The sequence below is a fragment of the Salmo salar genome, chromosome ssa10, assembly GCF_905237065.1.
Source record: "Salmo salar chromosome ssa10, Ssal_v3.1, whole genome shotgun sequence".
Classification (NCBI taxonomy): Eukaryota; Metazoa; Chordata; class Actinopteri; order Salmoniformes; family Salmonidae; genus Salmo; species Salmo salar.
This window is the reverse complement of record NC_059451.1, coordinates 83,345,192-83,369,581: the sequence shown is the minus strand read 5'-3', so window position 1 is coordinate 83,369,581 and position 24,390 is coordinate 83,345,192. Positions and strand designations below refer to the sequence as shown.

The window sequence follows — 24,390 nt, the reverse complement described above, 5'->3', positions numbered from 1 at the left end:
CTCCCAAGTCTGTATTGGAGTTGCAGCGATGAGACAAGACTGTAAATACCAATTGGATACCACGAAACTGGGGCGAAAAAGGGGTAAAAAAATATATATTTATTTGTTTTTTATTTTCACCCCTCCCCCACTACATGGCAAAAAGGTAGGCCTCACTTGAAGCCTGACCTAAAGTTAAGGTGCTTTTGAGTGACATCGGTAGAGCGGTTGAGGCTAGAAACACAATTCACGTATGGGATTGTTCAGCAGACGCTCCTGATGAAGCGTCTGCTCAGCCACGAGCTCTGGGCATGCAGCGTTTTTAATTTCCTTCCTTCCATCAATCTTATTTTCATTTGGCCTATTCTGTTGTATTTATTTAGCCTACCCCACCACTAATGCACAGATATTTTATGAGTCGTTGAAGAAATAGGTCACATAGCCTGGGTAATTGATAGCAAGACAATGAATGAGCCCATGCAGCAGCACTGGAGACGTTTTCATGTCTATATATGCTATTGTTAAAAAAAGACAAATCTAGATTAGAGAAAAAGCTATTTGTTTTTTAACACAGCGGCTGCAAATAATCTGGAAAGTCCTTGTTTAATAGCCTACGACATGTTGTTGAAATGTTGAAGCTTCTTATGATAGCCTACTTCAAAACCAAATGGTACATAATCACAAAAGTGGATGGGGTGTTAGCTAAATTATATTTTTAAACAAAAAATGAATGGAGCAAATTTGGATTTGTAGTTTTTCTTCTTCCTGTAAGCGCTGAGTGGGAATGGGAGACCAGAAAGAAAGAAAAGTCTGTTTGAGATGACCAGCAATCTCCACAATGTGAAACTGTTTCGGATTTTGTTGGCAACTTATGCGTCTGTCTATGATGGCTAGCTCTATGAATCAATATTGTTGCACTAATTTTCCCCCCATTGAATGAAATGTATTCACTTTGGCATCATGTCTTTGATGCGTATCTCTTGGCGTCAATATATTGACACTAATATTCCCCCAATTGAATCCAATGTACTGTATACACATAAGCGTCATGTTTCTTGATGTATATCTTTTAGCATTAACGTACCAGATTGAAGCTTTTCAGTTATTATATTGAAGTATTCACCATCATTGTAAACCCTAGGTATTTTGTTGTCTTGACAAAGTAATTTCTGAATATTATTTAATTCATTTTAAGGTTAAAAACGAACAACCAACTGTCCCTCATTTTAAGGTCAACCCTGTTACGTGAACTGAACTCTTGTTTTAATATGGTGAAACTATTCCTTTTTATTTTTTTTACATTGAACATCTAATAGTCAAATCATAGTGTAAAAACAGGTGAGCTGGTTCTACTCTTTTTGGCCATTTTCTGGTGTTTTGTGGTGGAAAACTGAGTGTAACATGTCATCCATGTTACCCATAGATAGCCACGCCAAATACCCTTTTATGGTCAACCCTGTTACTTTATTTGGCACTAAATAGGCAGTTACTATAGGATTTGTTATTTATTTAACCTCTTGAGATGGTAGAAAGTGTTTTTTATTAAGTTGAACATTAACCTCTTTATGACAGAATGTAATTTTTTTTTTTATAAATGTTTTTTTCCCCCAAACAAGTTACACTACTCAAAAGGCAGCTAGTTGGTGGAATTACCCAGTTCACATCAGGGACCCATGATGTAATTCCGTTACCAGAATTCTGTTACCTTAACGGATGTAAATCCACTTCACTTACTGTAGTTCAATAACCAAAAGAGATTGTTTCAAACTCAAGGTGTCATTATATAGCTGACACCCCATTCTTTCTGCAGACATCTTTGAATCCTCAATTCGGAGTCGATATCTACCAACGTTTTTGAAGAACGTGGTCGCATAAAAAACTGAAGGAGATTTTACCGTAATTCTGTTACCAAACTTTGCATCTGCACAGTTCTTCCAATAAATGTGTTTTTGTAAATTGTTCAAAGTAGTCCTTGTGCATGGTTTGTTAAACTTTAAAATCAATGGTTTTTTTTGGGCATACACATACATATACACATCTTTTTAGAATATATTTGCCTTTATTATTCCCCGCAAACCTTACCACCCCTCCCCCAATTGGAGTAAATTAATAAACAATAACACTTAGGCTTCTACTTCCAGCTTATACATACTATATACATTTTACAGACACAATCTATTTTACAATAGTTATATTTAGTTTGTTTTTAGTCCTGGCCTTCCTCTATTTCTGATTTCTATTTGTAAGCTGTGCTATTTCACAAAATTTCTGAACCTGTATACATTTTAAAAACCCTGTATGTTTTACATTTGTTAGCTTGTTGTTATTAGTCCCACCCTTCAGCTCCATTCAACCCCTCCCATCTATCTCTTAACACCATCCATTTTGGATTTCTATTTGCCATATATTTTTCAACTGTGCTGTAATGCTTCACAAAAGTTATGAAATGTTCTATTCTCATAGTTTCTACAGATTGTAAATTAAAGAAACATTTTTGCTAAAATAATTATTATATTATTGATCGATTGACTATGACTTTTCAAATCACCCAGTATTGCTACAGTATCTGCAGTGTTAGCTCTAGGTAAATGTTGCAATTCTTCAGCCATTCCTGGACTTGTGACCAAACACGAGCTACAAAACAAATGATCTAATGACTCTGCCTCCTCACAGCAAAATCTACAGAGCTGGGAAGATTGTATCCCCCATATATATAACATTCTATTCAAACCCTGCCATGATTCTCTTTCTGCATCTAACCCACTGAGGGTTTTGGACATTGTGTGATCAGTGTTCATTACCACTTCCCAGTGGATGCTGAGTACCAGACCTAACAGTACCATCTGTCAATACAGTTTGAAATGTGTGGACAGCGGAAGCGGCAGCGGCATACATTGCAGGGCTGTGGTACTGTACAGATTGAATTCAAGCCAGGCTCATGGCTGCTCCTGCCTGGTGGAAAAAGCTCTCACAGACTGTGTGTGTGTGTGTGTGTGTGTGTGTGTGTGTGTGTGTGTGTGTGTGTGTGTGTGTGTGTGTGTGTTGTACGGTTCAGTACTTGCGCTAGTCTCTAATCCCTATTCTAAGTGTGTAATCGCCAGTGACCACATGATAGAAACTGAGATAAGGCCGCAGCCAGGCCAGGGCGAATGTATAGATAAAGAGAGAGGATTGAAGCCATGATGTTGTTAGTCTAGTCTGCTTATTCTGGTCTTGGTGGTTGACAGGGTCAGTCTGGATAGCCAAGCCACTCTTATCCACATTTGCTGGTCTATTGAGTTATTGTGCTAGGCTACAGGGTTTGGCTGAAAGACTTTGTGAGTTATTGTTCCTGTGATCTATTTATTTAGTGCTTTGTAGTTATTAGGTCACTGCTTTAGTGCATACTGTAGGTCCCAGTAGTGAGGTTTTATAGAGTGACCCCCTGGCTGGCTCTGTATGGCTTCTTTAGTGGGTTGTGGGGAAACCTCAGTCTCAGTCCATGTGGTGTGTTTCGGAGGCTGAGAATCTGAAGCCTGTCTGCCCTGATCCTACAGGCAACATCACTGCTCTGCTCTCTCATTCTCACTCTCAGCGGGAGTGTGTGCTTTCGCGTTTATGTACCATTCTTCCCAGCCTATACTGTACTCTCCCACACAGGCCCTCATTGTGCTGTGGGTCCACACAGAGGCTGTTGGGTTCCCTATTGTTGCCCGGGCTGATGTACGGCTTATGGTGCTTTGAAGTGTTTGTTAGTTCATCATTTTTAATGGGGAGTCTGGGGGACAGGGAGAGGAGTCTGGGGGACAGGGAGAGGAGGCTGGGGGACAGGGAGAGGAGGCTGGGGGACAGGGAGAGGAGGCTGGGGGACAGGGAGAGGAGGCTGGGGGACAGGGAGAGGAGGCTGGGGGACAGGGAGAGGAGGCTGGGGGACAGGGAGGGGAGGCTGGGGGACAGGGAGGGAGGCTGGGGGACAGGGAGGGGAGTCCGGGGGACAAGGAGAGAAGGTTAACTTGGGTCAAACGTTTCAGGTAGCCTTCCACAAGCTTCCCACAATAAGTTGGGTGAATTTTGGCCCATTCCTCCTGACAGAGCTGGTGTAACTGAGTCAGGTTTGTAGGCCTCCTTGCTCGCACACGCTTTTTCATTTCTGCCCACAAATATTCTATAGGATTGAGGTCAGGGCTTTGTCATGGCCATTCCAATACCTTGACTTTGTTGTCCTTAAGCCATTTTGCCACAACTTTGGAAGTATGCTTGGGGTCGTTGTCCATTTGGGAGACCCATTTGCGACCAAGCTTTAACTTCCTGACTGATGTCTTGAGATGTTGCTTCAATATGTCCACATAATTTTCCATCCATCATGAAGCCATCTATTTTGTGAAGTGCACCAGTCCCTCCTGCAGCAAAGCACCCCCACAACATGATGCTGCCACCCCCGTGCTTCACGGTTGGGATGGTATTCTTCGGCTTGCAAGCCTCCCCCTTTTTCCTCCAAACATAACGATGGTCATTATGGCCAAACAGTTCTATTTTTGTTTCATCAGACTAGAGGAAAGTACGATCTTTGTCCCCATGTGCAGTTGCAAACTGTAGTCTGGCTTTTTTTATGGCGGTTTTGGAGCAGTGGCTTCTTCCTTGCTCAGGTTATGTCGATATAGGACTCATTTTACTGTGGATATAGATACTTTTGTACCTGTTTCCTCCAGCATCTTCACAGGGTCCTTTGCTGTTGTTCTGGGATTGATTTGCACTTTTCGCACCAAAGTACGTTCATCTCTAGGAGACAGAACGCGTCTCCTTCCTGAGCAGTATGACGGCTGCGTGGTCCCATGGTGTTTATACTTGCGTACTATTGTTTGTACAGATGAACGTGGTACCTTCAGGCGTTTGGAAATTGCTCCCAAGGATGAACCAGACTTGTGGAGGTCTACAATTTTTTGTTATGAGGTCTTGGCTGATTTCTTTAGATTTTCCCATGATGTCAAGCAAACAGACACTGAGTTTGAAGGTAGGGCCTTGAAATACATCCACAGGTACACCTTCAATTGACTCAAATGATGTCAATTAGCATATCAGAAGCTTCTAAAGCCATGACATCATTTTCTGGAATCTTCCAAACTGTTTAAAGGCACAGTCAACTTGGTGTATGTAAACTTCTGACCCACTGGAATTGTGATACAGTGAATTATAAGTGAAATAATCTGTCTGTAAACAATTGTTGGAAAAATGACTTGTGTCATGCACAAAGTAGATGTCCTAAACGACTTGCCAAAACTATAGTTTGTTAACAAGAAATTTGTGGAGTGGTTGAAAAACGAGTTTTAATGACTAAGTGTATGTAAACTTCTGACTTCGACTGTATAAAAGCAACAGCTACCATTAATAAGAAGGAGCTAGAAGTGTCTTATGTTGTGAGCTACTGAGTGGCTAGGACAGGCAAGCCCCATACTATTGTGGAAGACTTAATTCTTCCTGCTGCAGCGGATATGGCTGGGACAATGCTGGGGGAAAACGCCCACAAAACTATACAGACAATGACTTCATCAAACAACACTGTTTCATGACGCATCAGTGACTTGGCAGGAGATGTTCTGAAACAATTACTGCTTTGCATACAAGCCAGTGAATTATATGCGTTACAGCTGGATGAGTCAACAGACGTGGCGGGCCGGGCACAGCTCCTGGTATATGTCTGTTACGTTTATGGGGGGTCAATTAAGGAAGACATCCTCTTCCGGAAACCAGGACAACATGAGAGGATATTTTTAAAGTACTGGACAGCTTTGTGACATCAAATGGACTTTGGTGGTCAAGATGTGTTGGTATCTGTACTGACGGCGCAAAAGCCATGACAGGGAGACATAGTGGAGTGGTAACGCGCGTGCAAGCAGTTTCTCCCGACACCTCTTGGGTACACTGCAGCATCCACCGAGAGGCTCTTGCTGCCAAGCGACTGCCTGACAGCTTGACCTTTTGGACACAACTGACCTTTTGACCTTTTGGACACAACAAGGGGCAAAGTATTGACACGTTTTTTTTAAATTGAGAGACGAGCTTAAAGTTTTCTTTACTGAACCTAATTTTCACTTGTCTGATCGCTTGCATGATGACGAGTTTCTCACACGACTGGCCTATCTGGGTGATGTTTTTTCTCGCCTGAATGATCTGAATCTAGGATTACAGGGACTCTCCGCAACTATATTCAATGTGCGGGACAAAATTGAGGCTATGATTAAGAAGTTGGAGCTCTTCTCTGTCTGCATTAACAAGGACAACACACTGGTCTGTCCATCATTGTATGATTTTTTTGTGTGTAAATGAACTCAAGCTTACGGACAATGTCAAATGTGATATAGCGAAGCACCTGAGTGAGTTGGGTGCGCAAATACGCTGGTACTTTCCCGAAAAGGACGACACAAACAACTAGATTCGTTATCCCCTTCATGCCCTGCCTCCCGTGCACTTGATGACATCTAAACAAGAGAGCCTCATCGAAATTGAGAACAGAACAAGCGGTTCTGTGAAAATGTAATTTAATCAGAAGCCACTGCCAGATTTCTGGATAGGGCTGCGCTCAGAGTTTCTTGCCTTGGCAAATCGCGCTAAGACGCTGATGCCCTTTGCAACCACGTACCTATGTGAGAGTGGATTCTCGGCCCTCACTAGCATGACAACTAAATACAGGCACAGACTGTGTGTGGAAAATGATTTAAGACTGAGACTCTCTCCAATACAACCCAACATTGCAGAGTTATGTGCATCCTTTCAAGCACACCGTTCTCATTAACCTGTGGTGAGTTATTCACAATTTTAGATGAACAATTAAGGTTTTATATGTAAGATGGTTAAATAAAGAGCAAAATTATTGATTATTATATTATTATTTGTGGCCTGGTCCTATAAGTGCTCTTTGTCACTTCCCACGAGCCGGGTTGTGACACAAACTCAGACTCATTCTTATGTTTTAATAAATGTATCGTATAGTGTGTGTGTGTGGCAGGCTTACAATGATGGCAAAAAAACTACATTTGAGAGTGCGCTGAAGGTTGAATGTTTGAAGGGGTACGGGACTGTAAAACGTTTGGGAACCACTGATCTAGACAGTAGTCAAAAATAGAAAGGAATAACTCACACCTCTTTTTCTCTATTCCTCTGTCTCTCTCTCTGCCCAGTGCTGTTGACTGCTATAAACTGCTACAGTGTGAAGGCAGCCACGCGGGTCCAGGATGCCTTCGCCGCTGCCAAGCTCCTTGCCTTGGGCCTCATCATTATTGTGGGCTTTGTGGAGATTGGCAAAGGTAAGATACAGCCATACATAATCACTTACACTACCACACTCTACAAAATGCCCTTTACAGGAGGAGGTACACAGTGAAAACCAAACAGACAAGACATAAAGTGCAATTGGACAGGAAAGGAATTCAGGGCCGCTAACGATATAGTCTGAGTCACGTGATCAGAAACAGGAAGTGGCGGCGCCTCTTGGTTTTTCATCCCCACAGAGGGGAAACAGCTTTATTTTTTATGATGTCATCTTTTGGTGAAAGATTCAGCAAAACATTTGTTTAATTTAGGAAATCTGTTCCCAAGTATTCCCTCAAATAAAAAAAGGGTCATGACCGTTTCTCAATGTAATCAAGGTATGACATTTTTGTTATACTCTAGTACTAATCTCTTTTTGGGCTTAATTGTGGTCAATTTGCAGTGTACAAATTATTATAATTATTATAACTACCATTTGCTCCACCAAAAATCTGCCTTTTGGCCGAATCTAGTTGCCTACCCCTGCCCTAGAGAGTGATCCCACTGGGCACAGACATCAGTTCAAAGTATAGTTTTGATTTGGTTGAGTTGTCAACTAACGTGAATTCAACATGAAATCAACAAAACATGTCACCATGTCATTGGATTTAAGTTAAAAGTTGGGTGAAACAAATACGAAATTCCCTAACATTGATGACTTTTTACAAATCCAATCAATTTTGAACGTTGATTCAACGTCAACACATTGATTTTATTTTTATAGGCGGGGTGGAACTATTTGAGGTGTGTCCTTAAAACATGATCCAAAGTGCTAGTTTCATGCAACACTGATAGGAATATTTAAGACCAACCAAATGCTAGTTTCAGCGGTAACACGGTTGGTTATGGTATGAATTTTGACAGCGTAAACGTAGCCTTTCCAGCCGTGACGCACAGTGCCCATATTTTGAAGAATCATGTGCACAAATACAAAACAAAATTACATACAATAAAACATATTCATGGTAAGTACAGCTACCATTTTGTAACATTATACAAACAATACATTTCTTCTTCTCCCCCAGAAGGGGCTTATGGGCCACCTTGAAGTCCCCCAGTCAGGCTGATTTTAATGTTGTGTATAAGTAATTATGTTCGAATTTAAGGTATCATTGAAGTGCAACAAATTGCACTTCTTAAGACCTCTGTCCTGGAGACGACTGAGATTTTGTAACCTGATGTTATACTGTAGCAAGTTAGCAACTGCGAATTTCTTTACAGACGTGTGTGGTCAGTGCATGGGTGAAAATGTGTGATTCAAGATGCCACCCTCCTTCAGTGTACCAAGACTGCAAAGTCTAAGGTACATCAATTCGCACCGCTGCTTATCGAATAATTTCTGAGACTGCTAACCTTTCCCAGGTAACCCTGTGCCCTAAGGGGCCAGATCCCCTCTGTTGGGTGAATATGTGTAGTCATGGCCAGCTGTGTAGCCATTGCTGGTCCTGGATCTTTCTTGTTGACCTGCTTGTTATCACAGCTCTTCCCCCTCTCCTTGTTGCCCCCAGTATTTGCCATGTCGGTGGCCTCTCCCATGTGACCTGGGCCATGGAGAGTTACTCTAGTCTAGTTAAGCTGCAGATGGCCCAGAACAGAGCGGCACGTTTTGCTCTTAATTGTAATCAGAGGGCTAATATTAATACTATGCATGCCAGTCTCTCTTGGCTAAGAGTTGAGGAGAGACTGACTGCATCACCTCTTCTTTTTATAAGAAACATTAATGTGTTGAAAATCCCAAATTGTTTGCATAGTCAACTTACACACAGCTCTGACACACACGCTTATCCCACCAGAAATGCCACCAGGGGTCTTTTCACAGTCCCCAAATCCAGAACAAATTCAAGAAAGCTTACAGTATTATATAGAGCCCTTATTGCATGGAACTTCCATCTCATATTGCTCAAATATACAGAAAACCTGGTTTAAGAAAAAAACAGATAAAGCAACACCTCGCGGCACAACGCCTCTCCCCTGGTTGACCTAGATAGTTTGTGTGTCTGTATAGATATGTAGGCTACATGTGCCTTTTTATGTATGTAGTTGTATGTAGTTCTGTCCTTGAGCTGTTCTTGTCTTATGATGTTCTGTTTTATGTCATTCTGTATTATTTTTCATGTTTTGTGTGGACCCCAGGAAGAGTAGCTGCTGCTTTTTCAACAGCTAATGGGGATCCTAATAAAATACCAAATACATATTGAATTTGGGCAGGCTGGGGCTGAAGCTATGGCCTGGTGGATGCGATTGGCCAGGTTGGCTCAGGCTGAACTGTTCCGCAGTCAGAACTGCTGACTGTGGTGTGGCGTGCCCAGAACACTGCCTGGGATTGTTCTCCATTCAGAACCGGAGCACATACAAAGGGAGAGATAGAGAGACTATGAAAAGAGAGAGAGTGAGCAGGAGGGAGAACGAGACACTAAGATTTGCATTAACTCCTGGCAGGCTTTACTGACGGAAGTTGGAGTGAACCAGACCAGCAACGGCCATTCTTCTGGAAGAGCCAGTGACTTAGTGAAGCGTAAGCTTGCCTGAATGAATCAGTCAGCCGATGGAGGTTGCCCCCAGGGTCACTCAGGGCAAAATGTAGACAATTTGATGATATTGATTGTTGAGTGAGGCATTGAGCGCTTTGAGTCAATGTTTGTAGAATATGATTGTGTCTGATTTGGGTGCTTTACCATCATGTGAAATCATGTGTTTTTGGTGGGGTACATCTAATTACTATGTTTGAAGTGGTAGTAAGGAGTAAATGTGGATACATCTGAAGTCGAGCTGCCAGAGAGTAACGAGTCCCCTTTTGAAGCACCAGACTAGATTCAATATACCATAACATTGGTGGTGCACTTACATATATTTTTGTTAAACATTCTAAGATGGCTAGGTGGATTTAAGACTAGCAATAATTCAGAGATAAATACAATATATAACTCTGTATTCCTGTCTTCAATACAGCAGCTTCACTCTCCTCCCCTCCATCCACATGGTTCTTCCAGAAGTCACATACAGACGGATGGTAGGTTCTGTGAAGGGGGGAAAATACATTTTAATAAAGAAGAGCTATGTGTCAACAAGATCGTTTTCTATCGATGAATTTGTCAATTAATCTCTTGCATGCCCCAATGAGCATGGGACAACACTGCTTACTCTCAGCTAAGTCCTCACAAACATATAATATTGTACTTTTTTTTCTAGGACAGATCTTTCAGATAGAGGCTCATTTTTATGAAGGTTGATCATGGTAGTGGTTCTCTTTAGTTGAATGCACAAACTGTAAGTCACTCTGTGTAAAGCATCTGCTAAATGATTTAAGTGTGTTTGTCTGTCTATATCTGTCTGTGGGTGATAGTCGTTTTATTGCCCTGTGACTGACTCAGTGTTGTGAAATATCCCTATATTGAGTTATTAGAGTCCTCCTGCTGCCAGTTCAGGGCTGTTGTATGGAGGAGGCTCTTCCAGAGCTGGTCTGGTCTGGTCTGGTCTGGTTGGGACTCCCTGGGTGGGATAAATAAATCTAACCACAGAGATCAAATGAACGCTCCACTTGTCTTTGTCTTCTCTTCTTGACTGAGAGACATCCTCACTTCAGTGCATTTTAAAATGCCCGTTATCTACAACAGACCGTCGTCTAGGGTTAACGGATGAAGGGTACGATTCTGGGTCATTCCTTCATTTGGTAATAAGCTCTACCAGGTTAATGACAACAGGATTGTTACAAAAATAATCTCATTAGGCTACTCCAACGACACAGTTCCTTTTCAATCAAAAGCATTTTTGTTTGTCTTTGGGAGCCAGTCTTGAGTCCTCTGTAGGGACATTCCTTGTCTGCGTGTCTCTTGTGTGTGTCGCATGTGCGTCTCTATGTCTCTGTTTGAAAACAAGTTTCTCCCCTTGGCTTGTTATCAAAGAGGCAGCCCAGTCTTGGTTTCGCCATCACATGTTATCTGCTGGTTCAGTTGAAGGTACGGTAGTCAGTAGTGTAACGGGATCTCACAATGGTTTATTTACAACCTGACCCAGCTGCTCACCGTGCTGCTGTGACTGACTTTAACCCCTCCCCAAACACACGTGGCTAATCATATCAGGCCTACCTGTTTCTACCTTTCAAGCACTTGTTTAAAAGGTTAAACCAGATATGTGCCATGCAGTCCACCAGCTGCTGTTTATACACTGATATTGTATTAAGTATTAAGAAGTTTTAAACTACTGGGCCATTGTTTTGTTATCTTGACCAAATACGGAAGTTGGTCCAAACTAGGAGAACCTAGAGCTGGAGACTGCTTGCTTGTAGGCCAAGCCAGTATCTCTTGACAAAGAAATGGGAAGAGGTGGATTCAGAGCTTAGCCTTACCTGAGGGGTGGCTGTTAATGTAAATGCGCTAGTGATAAAGATGGGGGTAAATAGTCAAATGTCAATGATTCTTCCCATGGAAGAATCATTGACAACTACTGTACCTGACAACTACTGTACCTGTTTCTTTATGCAGATCAGAATTAAACTGAAGTGTCAAATGAGGGTTGACAGATGGCTGTTTATATTCCAGACAGATTAGCGGAGCACAGAACGACCAGGGTGTGATTTCATCTATGTGATCTGACAGGATGACGTGGCAGCCCTGTTTGTATTTGTTTAACCGTACAACTCAGAAATACATGTTAGGCAGCAGTTACGACCGACCTTCACTATATCAGAACAACCCGGTGTCTCCCCTTGGCTGGCGTGACAGAATATTCAGCGCCTTCAGAAAGTATTCTCACCCCTTGACTTTTTCTACATTTTGTTGTGTTACAGCCTGAATTTAAAAAGGATTACATTGAGATGTTGTGTCACTGGTCTACACACAATACCCCATAATGTCAAAGTGGAATTTTGTTTTTAGAAGTTTTTACAAATTAATTCAAAATGAAAAACTGAAATGTCTTGCATCAATAAGTATTCAATCCCTTTGTTATGGCGAGCCTAAATGCGTTTCAGGAGTGAAAATGTGCTTAACAAGTTACATAATAAGTTGCTTGGATCACTCTGTGTGCAATAATAGTGTTTAACATGATTTTTGAATGACTACCTCATCTCTCATCTCAATTATCTGTAAGGTCCCTCAGTCGAGCAGTCAATTTCAAACACAAAGACCAGGGAGGTTTTCCAATGCCTCGCAAAGAAGTGTACCTATTGGTAGATGGGTAAGAATAAAAATATGGAATATCCTTTTGAGCATGGTGAAGTTATTAATTACACTGTGGATGATGTATCAATACACCCAGTCACTGCGTCCATCCTAACTCCGTTGCCAGAGAGGAAGGAAACCACTCAGGGATTTCACCATGAGGCCAATGGTGACTTTAAAACAGTCACAGAGTATAATGGCTATGATAAGAGAACTGAGGATGGACGTTGTTTAACATTGTAGTTACTCCACAATACTAATCTAATTGACAGAGTGAAAAGAAGGAAGCCTGTACAGAATATAAATATTACAAAACATGCATACTATTTGCAACAAGGCACTAAAGTAGTACTGCAAAAAATGTGGCGAATCAATTCACTTTTTGTCCTGAATACAAAGTGTTATGTTTGGGGCAAATCCAAATCAACACATTACTGAGTACCACTAAATATTTTCAAGCATAGTGGTGGCTGCAGAATGGAGCTAACCACAAGCAAAACCCTAGAGGAAAATCTGGTTCAGTCATCTTGAAACCTGGTTCAGTCTGATCAATTCACCTTTCAGCTGGACAATAACCTAAAACACAAGGCCAAATCTACACTGGAGTTGTTTACCAAGAAGACATTCAATGTTCCTGAGTGGCCTAGTTACAGTTTTGTCTTAAACTGGCTATTACAAGACTTGAAAATGGCTGTCTAGCAATGATCAATAACCAATTTGAAGAATTTTTGAAAATAATAATATGCAAATATTGTACAATCCAGGTGTGAAAAGCTCTTTGAGACTTACCCAGAAAGACACACAGCTGTAATCGCTGCCAAAGGTGATTCTAACTTGTATTGACTCAGGGGTGCAAATACTTATGTAAATTAGATATTTCTGTATTTCATTTTCAATACATTTGTTGTTTTCACCTTGTCATTATGGGGTATTGTGTGTAGATGGGTGAGAAACATATATTTAATCAATTTTGAATTCAGACTGAAATACAACAAAATGTGGAATAAGTCAAGGGGTATGAATACTTTCTTAAGGTACTGTATGTACACTGTACTGGCCATCAGTGGTTGCGTTGAAACAGGCAGCCCAATTCTGATCTTTTTTTTCATTAATTGTCTTTTGACCAATCAGATCAGCTCTGATAAAGATCTGATGTGATTGGTCAGATTAGTGGGGAAAAGATTAGAATTGGGCTGCCTGTGTAAACTCAGCCCTTGTGTCATTTTACTGGTACTATTCCACAGTCATCTACTACTCAGTAGGAGTTCTTGAAAATATTAGGTTTGGGGGCATGCATCTCTGTGCCACCGCCCTGGACATGATGATCTAATGCATTTCTGATCTGATGTGGCAGCCATCTTTGTTTATATTTCCCTGTACAAACTCAGGAATACAGGCAGCATACCAGCTGCCCCCATTTTATTATGTCAACCCTTCACCGCTCCTCTTTGGCAGCATGTGTGTGAAAGAACTAGCTGTCTTTGTGTCTGTCAGCTATCCCAAAGCTATAGAGACCACTCTATTGGAGTGAGTCAGAGATCTAATCTCTCGGGCAGAAAGGTGCAGGTAAAGTTTACAAGAGGAGAGCTCTTTTAGGGTAATCTAATGTTTCACTGGTATGAATTAATGAACCTTTATTCATCAAACAAGGATAGACTTGTTTGATGTAGTGATGTGTTCACCTGAAATTGCTCGAGAAACCTGAGATAGATGACACACACACACACACACACACACACACACACACACATATATCACCGAGGGCGTGACATGGACCAACAACACCACCACTCTTGTGAAGAGGGGGCAACAGCGTCTCCACTTCCTAAGGCGGCTGAAGAAATTCAGCATGCTGACCCGGGTCCTCTACAAATACTACCGCTGCACCATCGAGAGCGTCCAGACCGGTTGCATCACGGCCTGGTACGATAAGGCCCAGTACATCACTGGGACCGTGCTCACACCCATCCAGGACATCTACTGGAAACGGTGCCTGAGGAAGGAACGCAGCATCATCAAGGACCCCACATACCTCAGCCACGAGCTGTTCACTCCCTTACCATCAGGCAGACGGTATTGGAGCATGAGGTCTGATACCAACAGACTCAGAGATACTTTCTATCTACCAGCCATCAGACGGTATCGGAGCATGAGGTCTTATACCAACAGACTCAGGGACAGTTTCTATCTACAGTCCATCAGACTGCTGAACACTGGAACTGGACTGACCACCTGCTGATTCTCTGCACCTTAGCTCACATGCACTTACTCACACACACCTACACAGACATTTATATGTACACACACACACACACACACACATGCTATTATGATTGCTAAATAATGCACAATTTAAACACTTGCCCCCCCAATGCCCCGTTCCCCAAAACACGTGTAAATATTGGACTATAAATTATACTCATGCTAAAATGTTTATTCTATTCTACTGAGCCATTTACTTGATGTTCCTATTCTTATCTTTTATTATTTCTTATTGTTGTTGCATTATCGAGAAGGAAGCTGCAAATAAGCATTTCACTGGACGGTGTACACCATGTGTATCCTGTACAACTGACTAATACAACTTGAAACTTGAAAGGTACAGATCACCCATACTGTACATACAGTACACTGTGTGTCAGAAAGATGTGGTGTGTTCACAGCGGTTGCTCCCATTCAGACAAACTGTCTCGAGGCTCTGACACTTATCTGCATTCTGCAGAGTCATGTCTGAACTGGTAATACGCAGGGCTATTTTGCCACTAGGGCCCGTCTGGCCCATTGCCTGCCTGCTTTTCTGCCATGCCTGACCCTAAGGCCACTGCATCCCTCCCTCTGCCTGGTACTGCAGTCATGTGAATAACTGATGGCAGGCTCCTGAGGCCTGTCCCGGGGCGGTCGGTGGGTCACATGAGCTGAGGCCAACACAGCCTCTCATGACTCTTTTCAGTCAGTCATCTACCCAGACACACGCTCACACACACTGCCTCTCACCTTTCCATCACCACCAATCTCAAGGCATTCAGAAACCTGTGTGTGTGTGTGTGTGTGTGTGTGTGTGTGTGTGTGTGTGTGGAGAGCAGCCAATACGCTGATGGGATGTTCGATACTTGACAAAGCAGTTCCTAGCAGAGCCACAGAGTGTACAAAACATTAGGAACACCTGCTCTTTCCATGACAGACTGACCAGGGGAATCCAGGTGAAAGCTATGATCCCTTATTGATGTCACTTGTTAAATCCACTTCAATCAGTGTAGATGAAGGGGAGGAGACAGGTTAAGGAAGGTTTTTTAAGCCTTGAGACATTTGAGACATGGATTGTGTATGTGTGCCAACAGAGGGTGAATGGGCAAGACAAAATATTTAAGAGCCTTTGAATGGCGTATGGTAGTAGGTGCCAGGTGCACCAGAACCACAACGCTGCTGGGTTTTCCACGCTTAACAGTTTCCTGTGTGTATCAAGAATGGTCCACCACCCATAGGACATCCAGCCAACTTGACACAACTGTGGGAAGCATTGGAGTCAACATGGGCCAGCATCCCCGTGGAATGCTTTTAACACTTTGTAGATTCCATGCCCGACGAATTGAGGCTGTTCTGAGGGCAAAACGGGGTGCAACTCAATATTAGGAAGGTGTCCCTAGTGTTTTGTACACTCCGTGTATATAGGACTGTGGTTACTATGTATTTGTGTCGTAGAGTTTCAGTGTACTTTCCATGTTGGGGTGTCATGCAGGCTTTAGGGTTGGAGTTGGGGGACAATAAAGGTGGAAGGTCATGGTCCTACATGAAGAGGGACACAGCCCGGTCCTGGTTAAACACGGGCCTCTGTCTGAAACAACACTCTGGGAGTTGTTTGTTCAGAGGATGTCTGGCTCTTTTGGCCGGCTGGTACTCCTGGAATGTCCATCCCTTGCTTCCCCCTCAGGCATACGTTCCACATATTTGTCTTGTTTTTCATTTAATAAAACAGGTAACCCCATCGCCATTCTACCCCCCTGAGTGGTGGAGTTAGTGAAACCCCCATAACTGTTTATTATAGGGGATTTAGGTTGAACCCATGCATGCTCACAGCCTTTTAATCTAGCTCTGGTATTAACGCTGGTATTTTGTCTGGGTATATTTGTCTAGTTTTCCACTATTTGAACTTTCTCATGTTGATCCTAGTTTTCATGGTGCATTGATGTTATCTTGTGTTTCGTCATTCCAGGACCCTGCTCTGTCACAATTCACAGGGCTGCTGATTCTGTCCACTTTGGTCAGTAATTCAGTGTCAACTTTGGACTTGCCTTTCCAACTCTTTCTTCCCTTCTTCCAGGTGACACCGTCAACCTCCTGCCAGAAAATTCTTTCAAGAATTCAAATTACAATTTTGGGAACATTGGTCTGGCCCTGTACAGTGGTCTGTTTGCCTATGGGGGCTGGTAAGTACAGAGAAGTAGAGCTTGACTGACACATCCAGGAGTATTTAACACTAGAGCAGCATTTTGTCCTCCATATAATCCACTTGTAAACCCCTTTTTAGGAGGGCTGACCAATTAAGAAGTCTACTAAGTGAATTGAAAACTCTGCTCAGACTAATCCTCCCAATGCATGGTGCTCAGGTTTCAACCTCAAACAGTCCCTCTTCCCTCTGATCTTTTTAGCACAGTTTTGTTGCTCTATGGGACATGAACATTACTGGATGATTGAATACTTTATCCTCACTCACACTTAATGAGCCTGTCTACAATAGATTTGCACACAGTGTTCTGTTCTGTCTGTAACCACTATTCTATCCACAGTTTCTATGTGAGTAAAATCACGACAGCCGTGATGGAAACAGGAAGTTCCGGTATAATTTTAGAAATGCCGACAGATCATTTGTTTGTTCGACGTGGTGGGATCTTTTTGTGTCTGTAAAATGTATTATGACGGTGGAAACGTATTTATGTGCAAGGAAGTAAACTTGGGAGTCACACGATGATATGGTGTGTGGTCCTCCCACTACGACTCGGGGAAACCACGCAGTTTATTACACGCAGACCGGACACGTCGCGTGCACGAGCGTCGCAAAATACATTTAGAAATTCAATTATTGCACCCACACTGCTCGCGCCAAGGGCTAAAATAGAACTCCTTTCTATTTCTGACGGAGATCGCACTGCAAGTCCTGCCTCTCCTCATTGGTTTATAGAAGCAGGTACCCACGTGCCATCTCCTCATTGGTTATACCCACGTGGGTGATTGAAAGATGAACTGTGTTGCCAGTCGGTCTAGTAATACTATAAAAGTTTAGATGCCAATCACCATATCAGTTCAAAGATTAAAAAGCCTGGAAGGAGGAGAGATGACTAGAAACGATTAGGTTGACCAAATTGTCGGAGTAGAGGACCTTGTGCATTTCAGGTAAAATAACATCAATGTTTATATCCCAGGACAAATTAGCTAGCAACAGCAAGCTAGCTAAATAGGACAAATTAGCTAGCAAGTGCAAGCTGGGTGTGTGGGTGCAATAATTGAATAACATGGATTTCTAAATGTATTTTGCGACGCTCGCGCACGCGACATGTCCGGTCTGGTCAGCATGTTAGTTTGGTGGCATGATGATCGATGCTTGACTGCCATTTTTGACAATTACAAACATTCTTGCTCTTATCCATAATAATCTCATCATGTAGACTAGCCTACCCCCACTGTACCTGTGAGCTGTTGGCTAGAGCGCACATGCCATGCCCAGTGTAGGCACATTTTCTATTTAACGCAACCGTTTTTGTGCCAAAACTATCGGTAGAGTTTGACAAACATATTGAACTTTAGATTTTATTCAGTACATTACATTTTATCCGCAACAAGTCCATTTGGTGGAAACCCACCAATGTTGGAAAAATTAACATATTTTCTTTATGCGGATACTAGAATATTTGCACGAAAATCTGTCACCAATTGGATGGGAACCTAGCTAGTGTCTCTAAACCATGTCATCCTCATCTTGCAGGAATTACTTGAACTTTGTTACGGAAGAAATGATTGAACCTTACAAGTGAGTGTCAACTCTATTCTATGTTCCCTGTAACATGCCAGAGGTCAAGAATGACTCTCTATGAATTTAGAAGAATTACTGGTACATGCATGTTTTATGTTAGCACGATCCCTTTCTCAGTCCGTATTAAATGTAGAATTACATGAGATTTTCTTCAGACGTAGGTAAACATAGGAAGTATGATGTCACAGCTGAAGAGTTTAACTGTGCGTAACCCTCACTGCCCCCTCTCCCACAGGAACCTGCCTCGTGCAATCATCATCTCCCTTCCCATTGTCACGGTGGTGTACGTACTAACTAACCTGGCCTACTTCACTACTCTGAGCCCAGATGAGATGCTCGGCTCTGAGGCAGTGGCTGTGGTGAGTTCTCCCCCATACCACACCACGCAGCCTGCACATACTGTACTCTCTATGTTCCCTTAAGCACACACAATCTCTGGCTATAAATGCATCGCTCTATGTCCCTGTACACACAGCCTCAGTGACTGGTAGATGGACAGTTTGCTGAAATTGTTTGTCTGTCTTTCAGGACTTTGGAAACTACCACCTGGGTCCCATGGCTTGGATCATCCCTGTGTTTGTGGGACTGTCCTGTTTCGGCTCTGTCAATGGCTCTCTCTTTACATCATCCAGGTAACACACACACACTTTTTCATTCACACACACCAACTACGAGTATGCTCCTTTATGGACTACTTTGCTTTGTGTGTATGTAGAATTACTATAACCCCTGTCCTCTGTCAGGTTGTTCTTTGTGGGCTCACGAGAGGGCCACCTCCCTAGTCTGCTGTCCATGATCCACCCCAACCTGCTGACCCCTCTGCCGTCACTCATCTTCACAGTACGTACACACACTTCCCTCCAACCAGGGGCTTCTCAAAACCACTCCAACACCAAGGGCTCTCATCATTCAACAAGTGAAACATATCGGAAGTCAAACATTGATCCCGAGAATTGAGGCTCAGTATTATTGTCATGTTAGCTTTTTTCCCATGGCTGTCGTTGCTGGTCACTGCTGTCTGCTGCATTCCAAACCTCTCTGTCACACTTCCCTCTCTCCTTCACAGTGCCTGATGACGCTGCTGTACGCCTTCTCCAACGACATCTTCTCCGTCATCAACTTCTTCAGTTTCTTCAACTGGCTCTGTATTGCCATGGCGATCATTGGCATGATGTGGCTGCGCTACAAGAAGCCTGAGCTGGAACGACCAATCAAGGTGAGAATATGTGTAATGTCTCTAACCCGTTATCAACTGATCAGGCACCAGAGAGGGAGAAGGGAGACGGAGAAAAAGAGAATGATAAAGGGAACTGGTTACTTGGAAGCGTAGGCTGCAATGTGACCTGCCATGGGCATGAGCTGCTGGCTAGTGAAGGTAGCGCAGCATGTGCACTGATACAGTCGCCCTAGGACTGTTGGGCACACAGAGACCCTTTGTGCGACTGTGGGACTGTGGGTCCTCTGCCTGCCCTCAAAATGGACCCCTAATTCCTGGTTGACATGGTGATGTGTTAATGAGGGGAGTGGCTGAGAAAGGCAGTGAAGTGAAAGAGGCCATCGCTGCACAGTGCTGGTGGTTCAGATGTATCTATTTATTGACCACATAAATATGTCCTGTGTGTTTGGGACAGAGGACAGTACAGTGGCCTGGTCTGTGCCACCATAGAGGAGGGGGTGGAGGGTTTTTTTCAACACTGTTCATTCAATTGTCGGCCTTTGAATATCTCTCTCTCATATACGCACTCGCTGGTACTCATTAAGTTTGTGTGGCTTAACATCACACAAAGCCTTTGTCAGCCTCTGAAAAGATGACAGTTGATTACTGGTCTTATGCTCCACATTCATCTGGATGTGAGTCAGTGTTCTGATCACTGTGTGACCGAGAGCACCAACACTCTCCCTCTCTCTCTGGTCCTCTGGATGAATGCCATTTGGTTAGTCAGAATTTCACCTCTAACCCTTGTCCCTTGTCCTTAGGCATGTACCTCAGTAAAGCTGATGAAAATGAGTATTTGCTGATGAAAGGATTCCCTGTTTTCAAAATATTGGAATTAAAATATATTTAGTATATAAAGATGCTTTGCCAATTACGGTAACACAATTTCACATTATTTTCCTATTTCGACTTCCACAGTGAGTTTAGTTTGAATCCAGTCATTCTCTGTGTATTTTGTTAGCTGGAGTTTCAATGTGTTTGTCTGTGTTTGTAATGTATTCAGTATCCCATTGAAACGTTTCCCCCAGGTCAATATCCTGCTGCCTATCAGCTTCGTCCTGGCTTGTATGTTCCTTATCGTGGTGTCCATCTGGAAAACACCTGTGGAGTGTGCCATCGGCTTTGGCATCATTGCCACGGGAGTGCCAGTCTACTTTATTGGCGTTTGGTGGCAAAACAAGCCCAAATGGCTCCTTCAATTCATCTGTAAGTTTTATTTATGAATTGCTTCACTGTACTCTTGATCTGTCTTCATGATGTAGTCTGTTTCTGATTATACAGTGCTTATAACTGACGGTGTGTATTTGTGTCTCTCTCTCCAGTCTCTTCTACAGCCCTGTGCCAGAAGATGATGGAGGTGGTACCACAGGAGTCCTAAAGAGGAGATAAATCGATGAAGCCCCTCGAGACGGAAAACCCAGTAACTGCTCATCTACCCTGCACCCCTACGCCTGCCCCCAGTGTACACCCTAACTCAGCCCCTATCGATGTGTTCTTCAAGCACACTCCAATCATTTCCCCTGATCTCCTAGTGAAGGAGAGCTATGCTGCAGACTGGTTTACATGTCAGAGCCCCTCCTTCATTCCTCCGCACCAGGCAGGGGCACGGCCACCTCCACCCTGCTCATAGGCCGTTTGATAAGTGCTGGGATATATTCAGACAGGTTTTCACTGCAAAGTATCCGTTTAAATGGGCCAGTACAGTCAAAAACATGGTGATCCTGTGTTTCATATTTCCATACTACAAGGTTGGAATAATACTGTGAAATTGTGAAAATTATCATAATGCCCTTTTCGTGTAAGAGCTATTGGAAAAGACTACCTGAAATGTCTGCCTGTTTTGGTGGGATGGAGCTTTGGCCTGGCTAGTGACATCACCAGGCGGTAATTTAGTTAATAGACCAATAAGAAAGAGTTCCAAAAATCTCAGCCAACAGCTAGTTTTCAGTTGTCCCCTCCCCACTCAGAACATTCCCAGTCAGTCCTAGCAAAAGTCTTGCTTGAGAAATTGTTCTTTGCTAAGAAGCTATTTTTTTTCTTCTTTTTGACCATTTTCATGGAAAACAATCACAGTAAGGTCCTTAATTGTTACCCAGAAATGATTTTCTATTGCGATAAAAACTGCTGCATTGGACCTTTTAAAGATTTTGTTGATTTGTATTTTTGAATATCTTTGTACTCTTATCCAACCATGACCCACAAGTGTTGTTTTTATAAGAATGATGTTACTTTTATTTTTCATATTTGAGTTGCAGAGAAACGTCTTCTCGTTCAAACTATTATTTCACTGAGGGTTTAGCATCCGTGTGTTTGTGTAATTACAATCTGTGCTTTCATGTAGTTGTGATGGACACTTGTGGCCTGGCTTTTTGCCAATTCCTTGTAGGCTAAAGCTAGAACTTTTGTTCAGATTTTCATGGTAGACTCACTGTTTCTCAGTAGTTCTGCCATTACCCAGTCAGGCAGTCAACTGCTTCCCAGTAGGGTATCATCTCTGTGTTGCCATGGCTTCTATTTCAGCACCTGACAGACTATATAATGCAGCCATTATGTGTTGTCATCTGGGTGTGTATCTAAATATCTGTGTATATTTGTGTTTTCTGTATGCTTTTATGTTTTCAGCTTTTGGGCGGGAAGTATTTCATGTATTTGTAAAGAATTAGCCAAACATGAAGGACCCACAGATAACATTCGCTTAAACTAGTGCCTCTGATGAAGCCAAGGCTATTAATTTCCCCGACTACAGACACAGTACAAGTCATCTGACCCCAGAGAAGCTGAAGACAGAGGTAGACAGGTAAATGCACGTGTAACAGCGATTGGAGGAGTGTCAGCGGTATACTTCCTATGTGATAGCACCCCTCCCCTCCGTCATCTATGGCAGACCAGACTGGTTCACTGCGCCTAGACTGTACACGTTGGAAATCCCTGCTTTGGCAGTTATTTTTTTAATTCTTTGTAGATATGAATTTCTACTTGAATTCGTTTATTTTTATAGGTAGATGCTGTGGAGCTTTTTTTAGTGCTGTCAATTAACTATTTTGTAAATCCAGGGAATTCGATAATTCCTATTAGATTTCTGGTTCACAATACAGGGGACATTTTAATTAGAGTTATTATTACAACAATTTCTCGTATACAAGTTGCTTGTGTCCTGTGAAGGTCTGTTACTCAATCACCAGTAGCCTTCTTACTGTACAATGTCTCAGCTCAGTGGACCTCGAGTATCACATGAATATAATCTAGCTGATTGTAAACCTTACACATCCAACATCATGGTTTTTTAATACTGGCATTAACACCAGCTTATGAACATAATAGTTGCCTGCTTGAGCACTCTTCATTTGTTCTTAGATCACAGTGATCTTGTGGGTATCATCTGATGCACATTGGTGTTGTTGCTATAATACTACTGTTAAGTTAGTGTTTTTATAACAGAGCAGGTTGTAACAAAGGCCCACGATAGGAGTACTGAGGTCACAGCCACTATTTTTACCTACGACGACAAGGGTGGCTAATAACCTTAGATATTGGGTTAGAATGGGCCGTTGTGCGGGAGTGTGTGAGATCATGTGTCTAAGAATAGGTTCATAGCTGTGAATATTGTTTTAGTGTTTCTGTGCTTATGTGTGTCTTGGTATCCTACATTAGAAAAGGTCTACTGAATGTTGTCACTACTGTCAGCTACCAACTTCATTGAAGGATTTCATTATTTTAGGGTGATAAGATTTGGGCTGTAAAGGTTTGATGAGGTATGGACCATGGTAGTGGGAGATGGGTAGTTGTCCAGTCAAAAGGGGGGAGGCAGGCAGGGCATTCAGAGCAGAGGTTAAAACCACATAGTCTTTGGATACAGATGCCTCAGGGGGTGGGACAGTGGAGACATAGGACAGGAGGTGGAAAGGGGGTTGGGAAGGTTGACAAGATGAATTCATTGTTATTCTTATTATTTTTTGCTGAAAGAAACTGTGTAGTGTACTGTATTAACTGAACTCATCCTCCAGAAGCTTGTCCAGACTCGTGTTCCTCCACGTTGTATCGTTACCGTGGTAAAGAGTATGATGTGTTGTGCTATAGACCATGTGGTTGCTGTGGTAACCGTATCGTTCACGAGTCTGGTCTCCCATCAGTTTCTCGGAGGATCTGTCATTGTATGTAGAACAGCTGCATAGCAAGCTAACACTCCACACATCAGAGGTCATTTAAATAGTACAGTAGGTTTATTTATTTATTGTAGGAACTGTTAGCCTTCTAATTTTTGGGGGTCTTTAATTTTTTACAGGGCATTTGTGAAAGTGCTTTATGAATAAATCTTACGTTTTATTCCATGCATGTATTGTCCATTTGTTGTTTCGTTTTTCAGTATTCTCGTGTAAAATGTTAAAATACAATCCTCTGTGTAACAGATGTGTTATGTTGATTGTACGTAGCCCATATGCTATACCAGGTGATCTGCTAAAGGGATGAAGCAGAAGACATAAGTAGCCTACACCAATGACTTGGTCCATCCTTTCAACTTTGATCCTTGACCTCCCAGGATACATTACACACATTTTTATCCACTTCAGGCTGGTTTCCCAGACATATTAAGCCTAGTCCTGGACTAAGAAGCATGGTCAATGGAGAATCTTTATTGAAATAGCTTGGTAGTCCAGGACTAAGATTGATCTGTGTCTGGGAAACCACCCCAATATGTTATACAGTGGTTTGTGCTAATTATCATTAAG

General features: G+C 42.5%; 1 protein-coding gene across 1 annotated transcript in view; it reads left to right on the top strand.

Annotated features, from left to right (window-relative positions):
• The window catches only part of slc7a5 (solute carrier family 7 member 5), a 29,225-nt gene extending 5,232 nt beyond the window's left edge, over positions 1-23,993 (top strand). The window contains exons 2-10 of the mRNA XM_014124400.2: positions 7,134-7,259; positions 16,741-16,846; positions 18,400-18,444; positions 18,683-18,806; positions 18,976-19,079; positions 19,191-19,287; positions 19,514-19,663; positions 20,692-20,869; positions 20,986-23,993. Coding sequence (XP_013979875.1) covers positions 7,134-7,259; positions 16,741-16,846; positions 18,400-18,444; positions 18,683-18,806; positions 18,976-19,079; positions 19,191-19,287; positions 19,514-19,663; positions 20,692-20,869; positions 20,986-21,041 — 986 coding nt within the window. The 3' untranslated portion in view covers positions 21,042-23,993. The remainder of the gene's footprint in view (positions 1-7,133; positions 7,260-16,740; positions 16,847-18,399; positions 18,445-18,682; positions 18,807-18,975; positions 19,080-19,190; positions 19,288-19,513; positions 19,664-20,691; positions 20,870-20,985) is intronic.
• Positions 23,994-24,390: the final 397 nt, after the last annotated feature.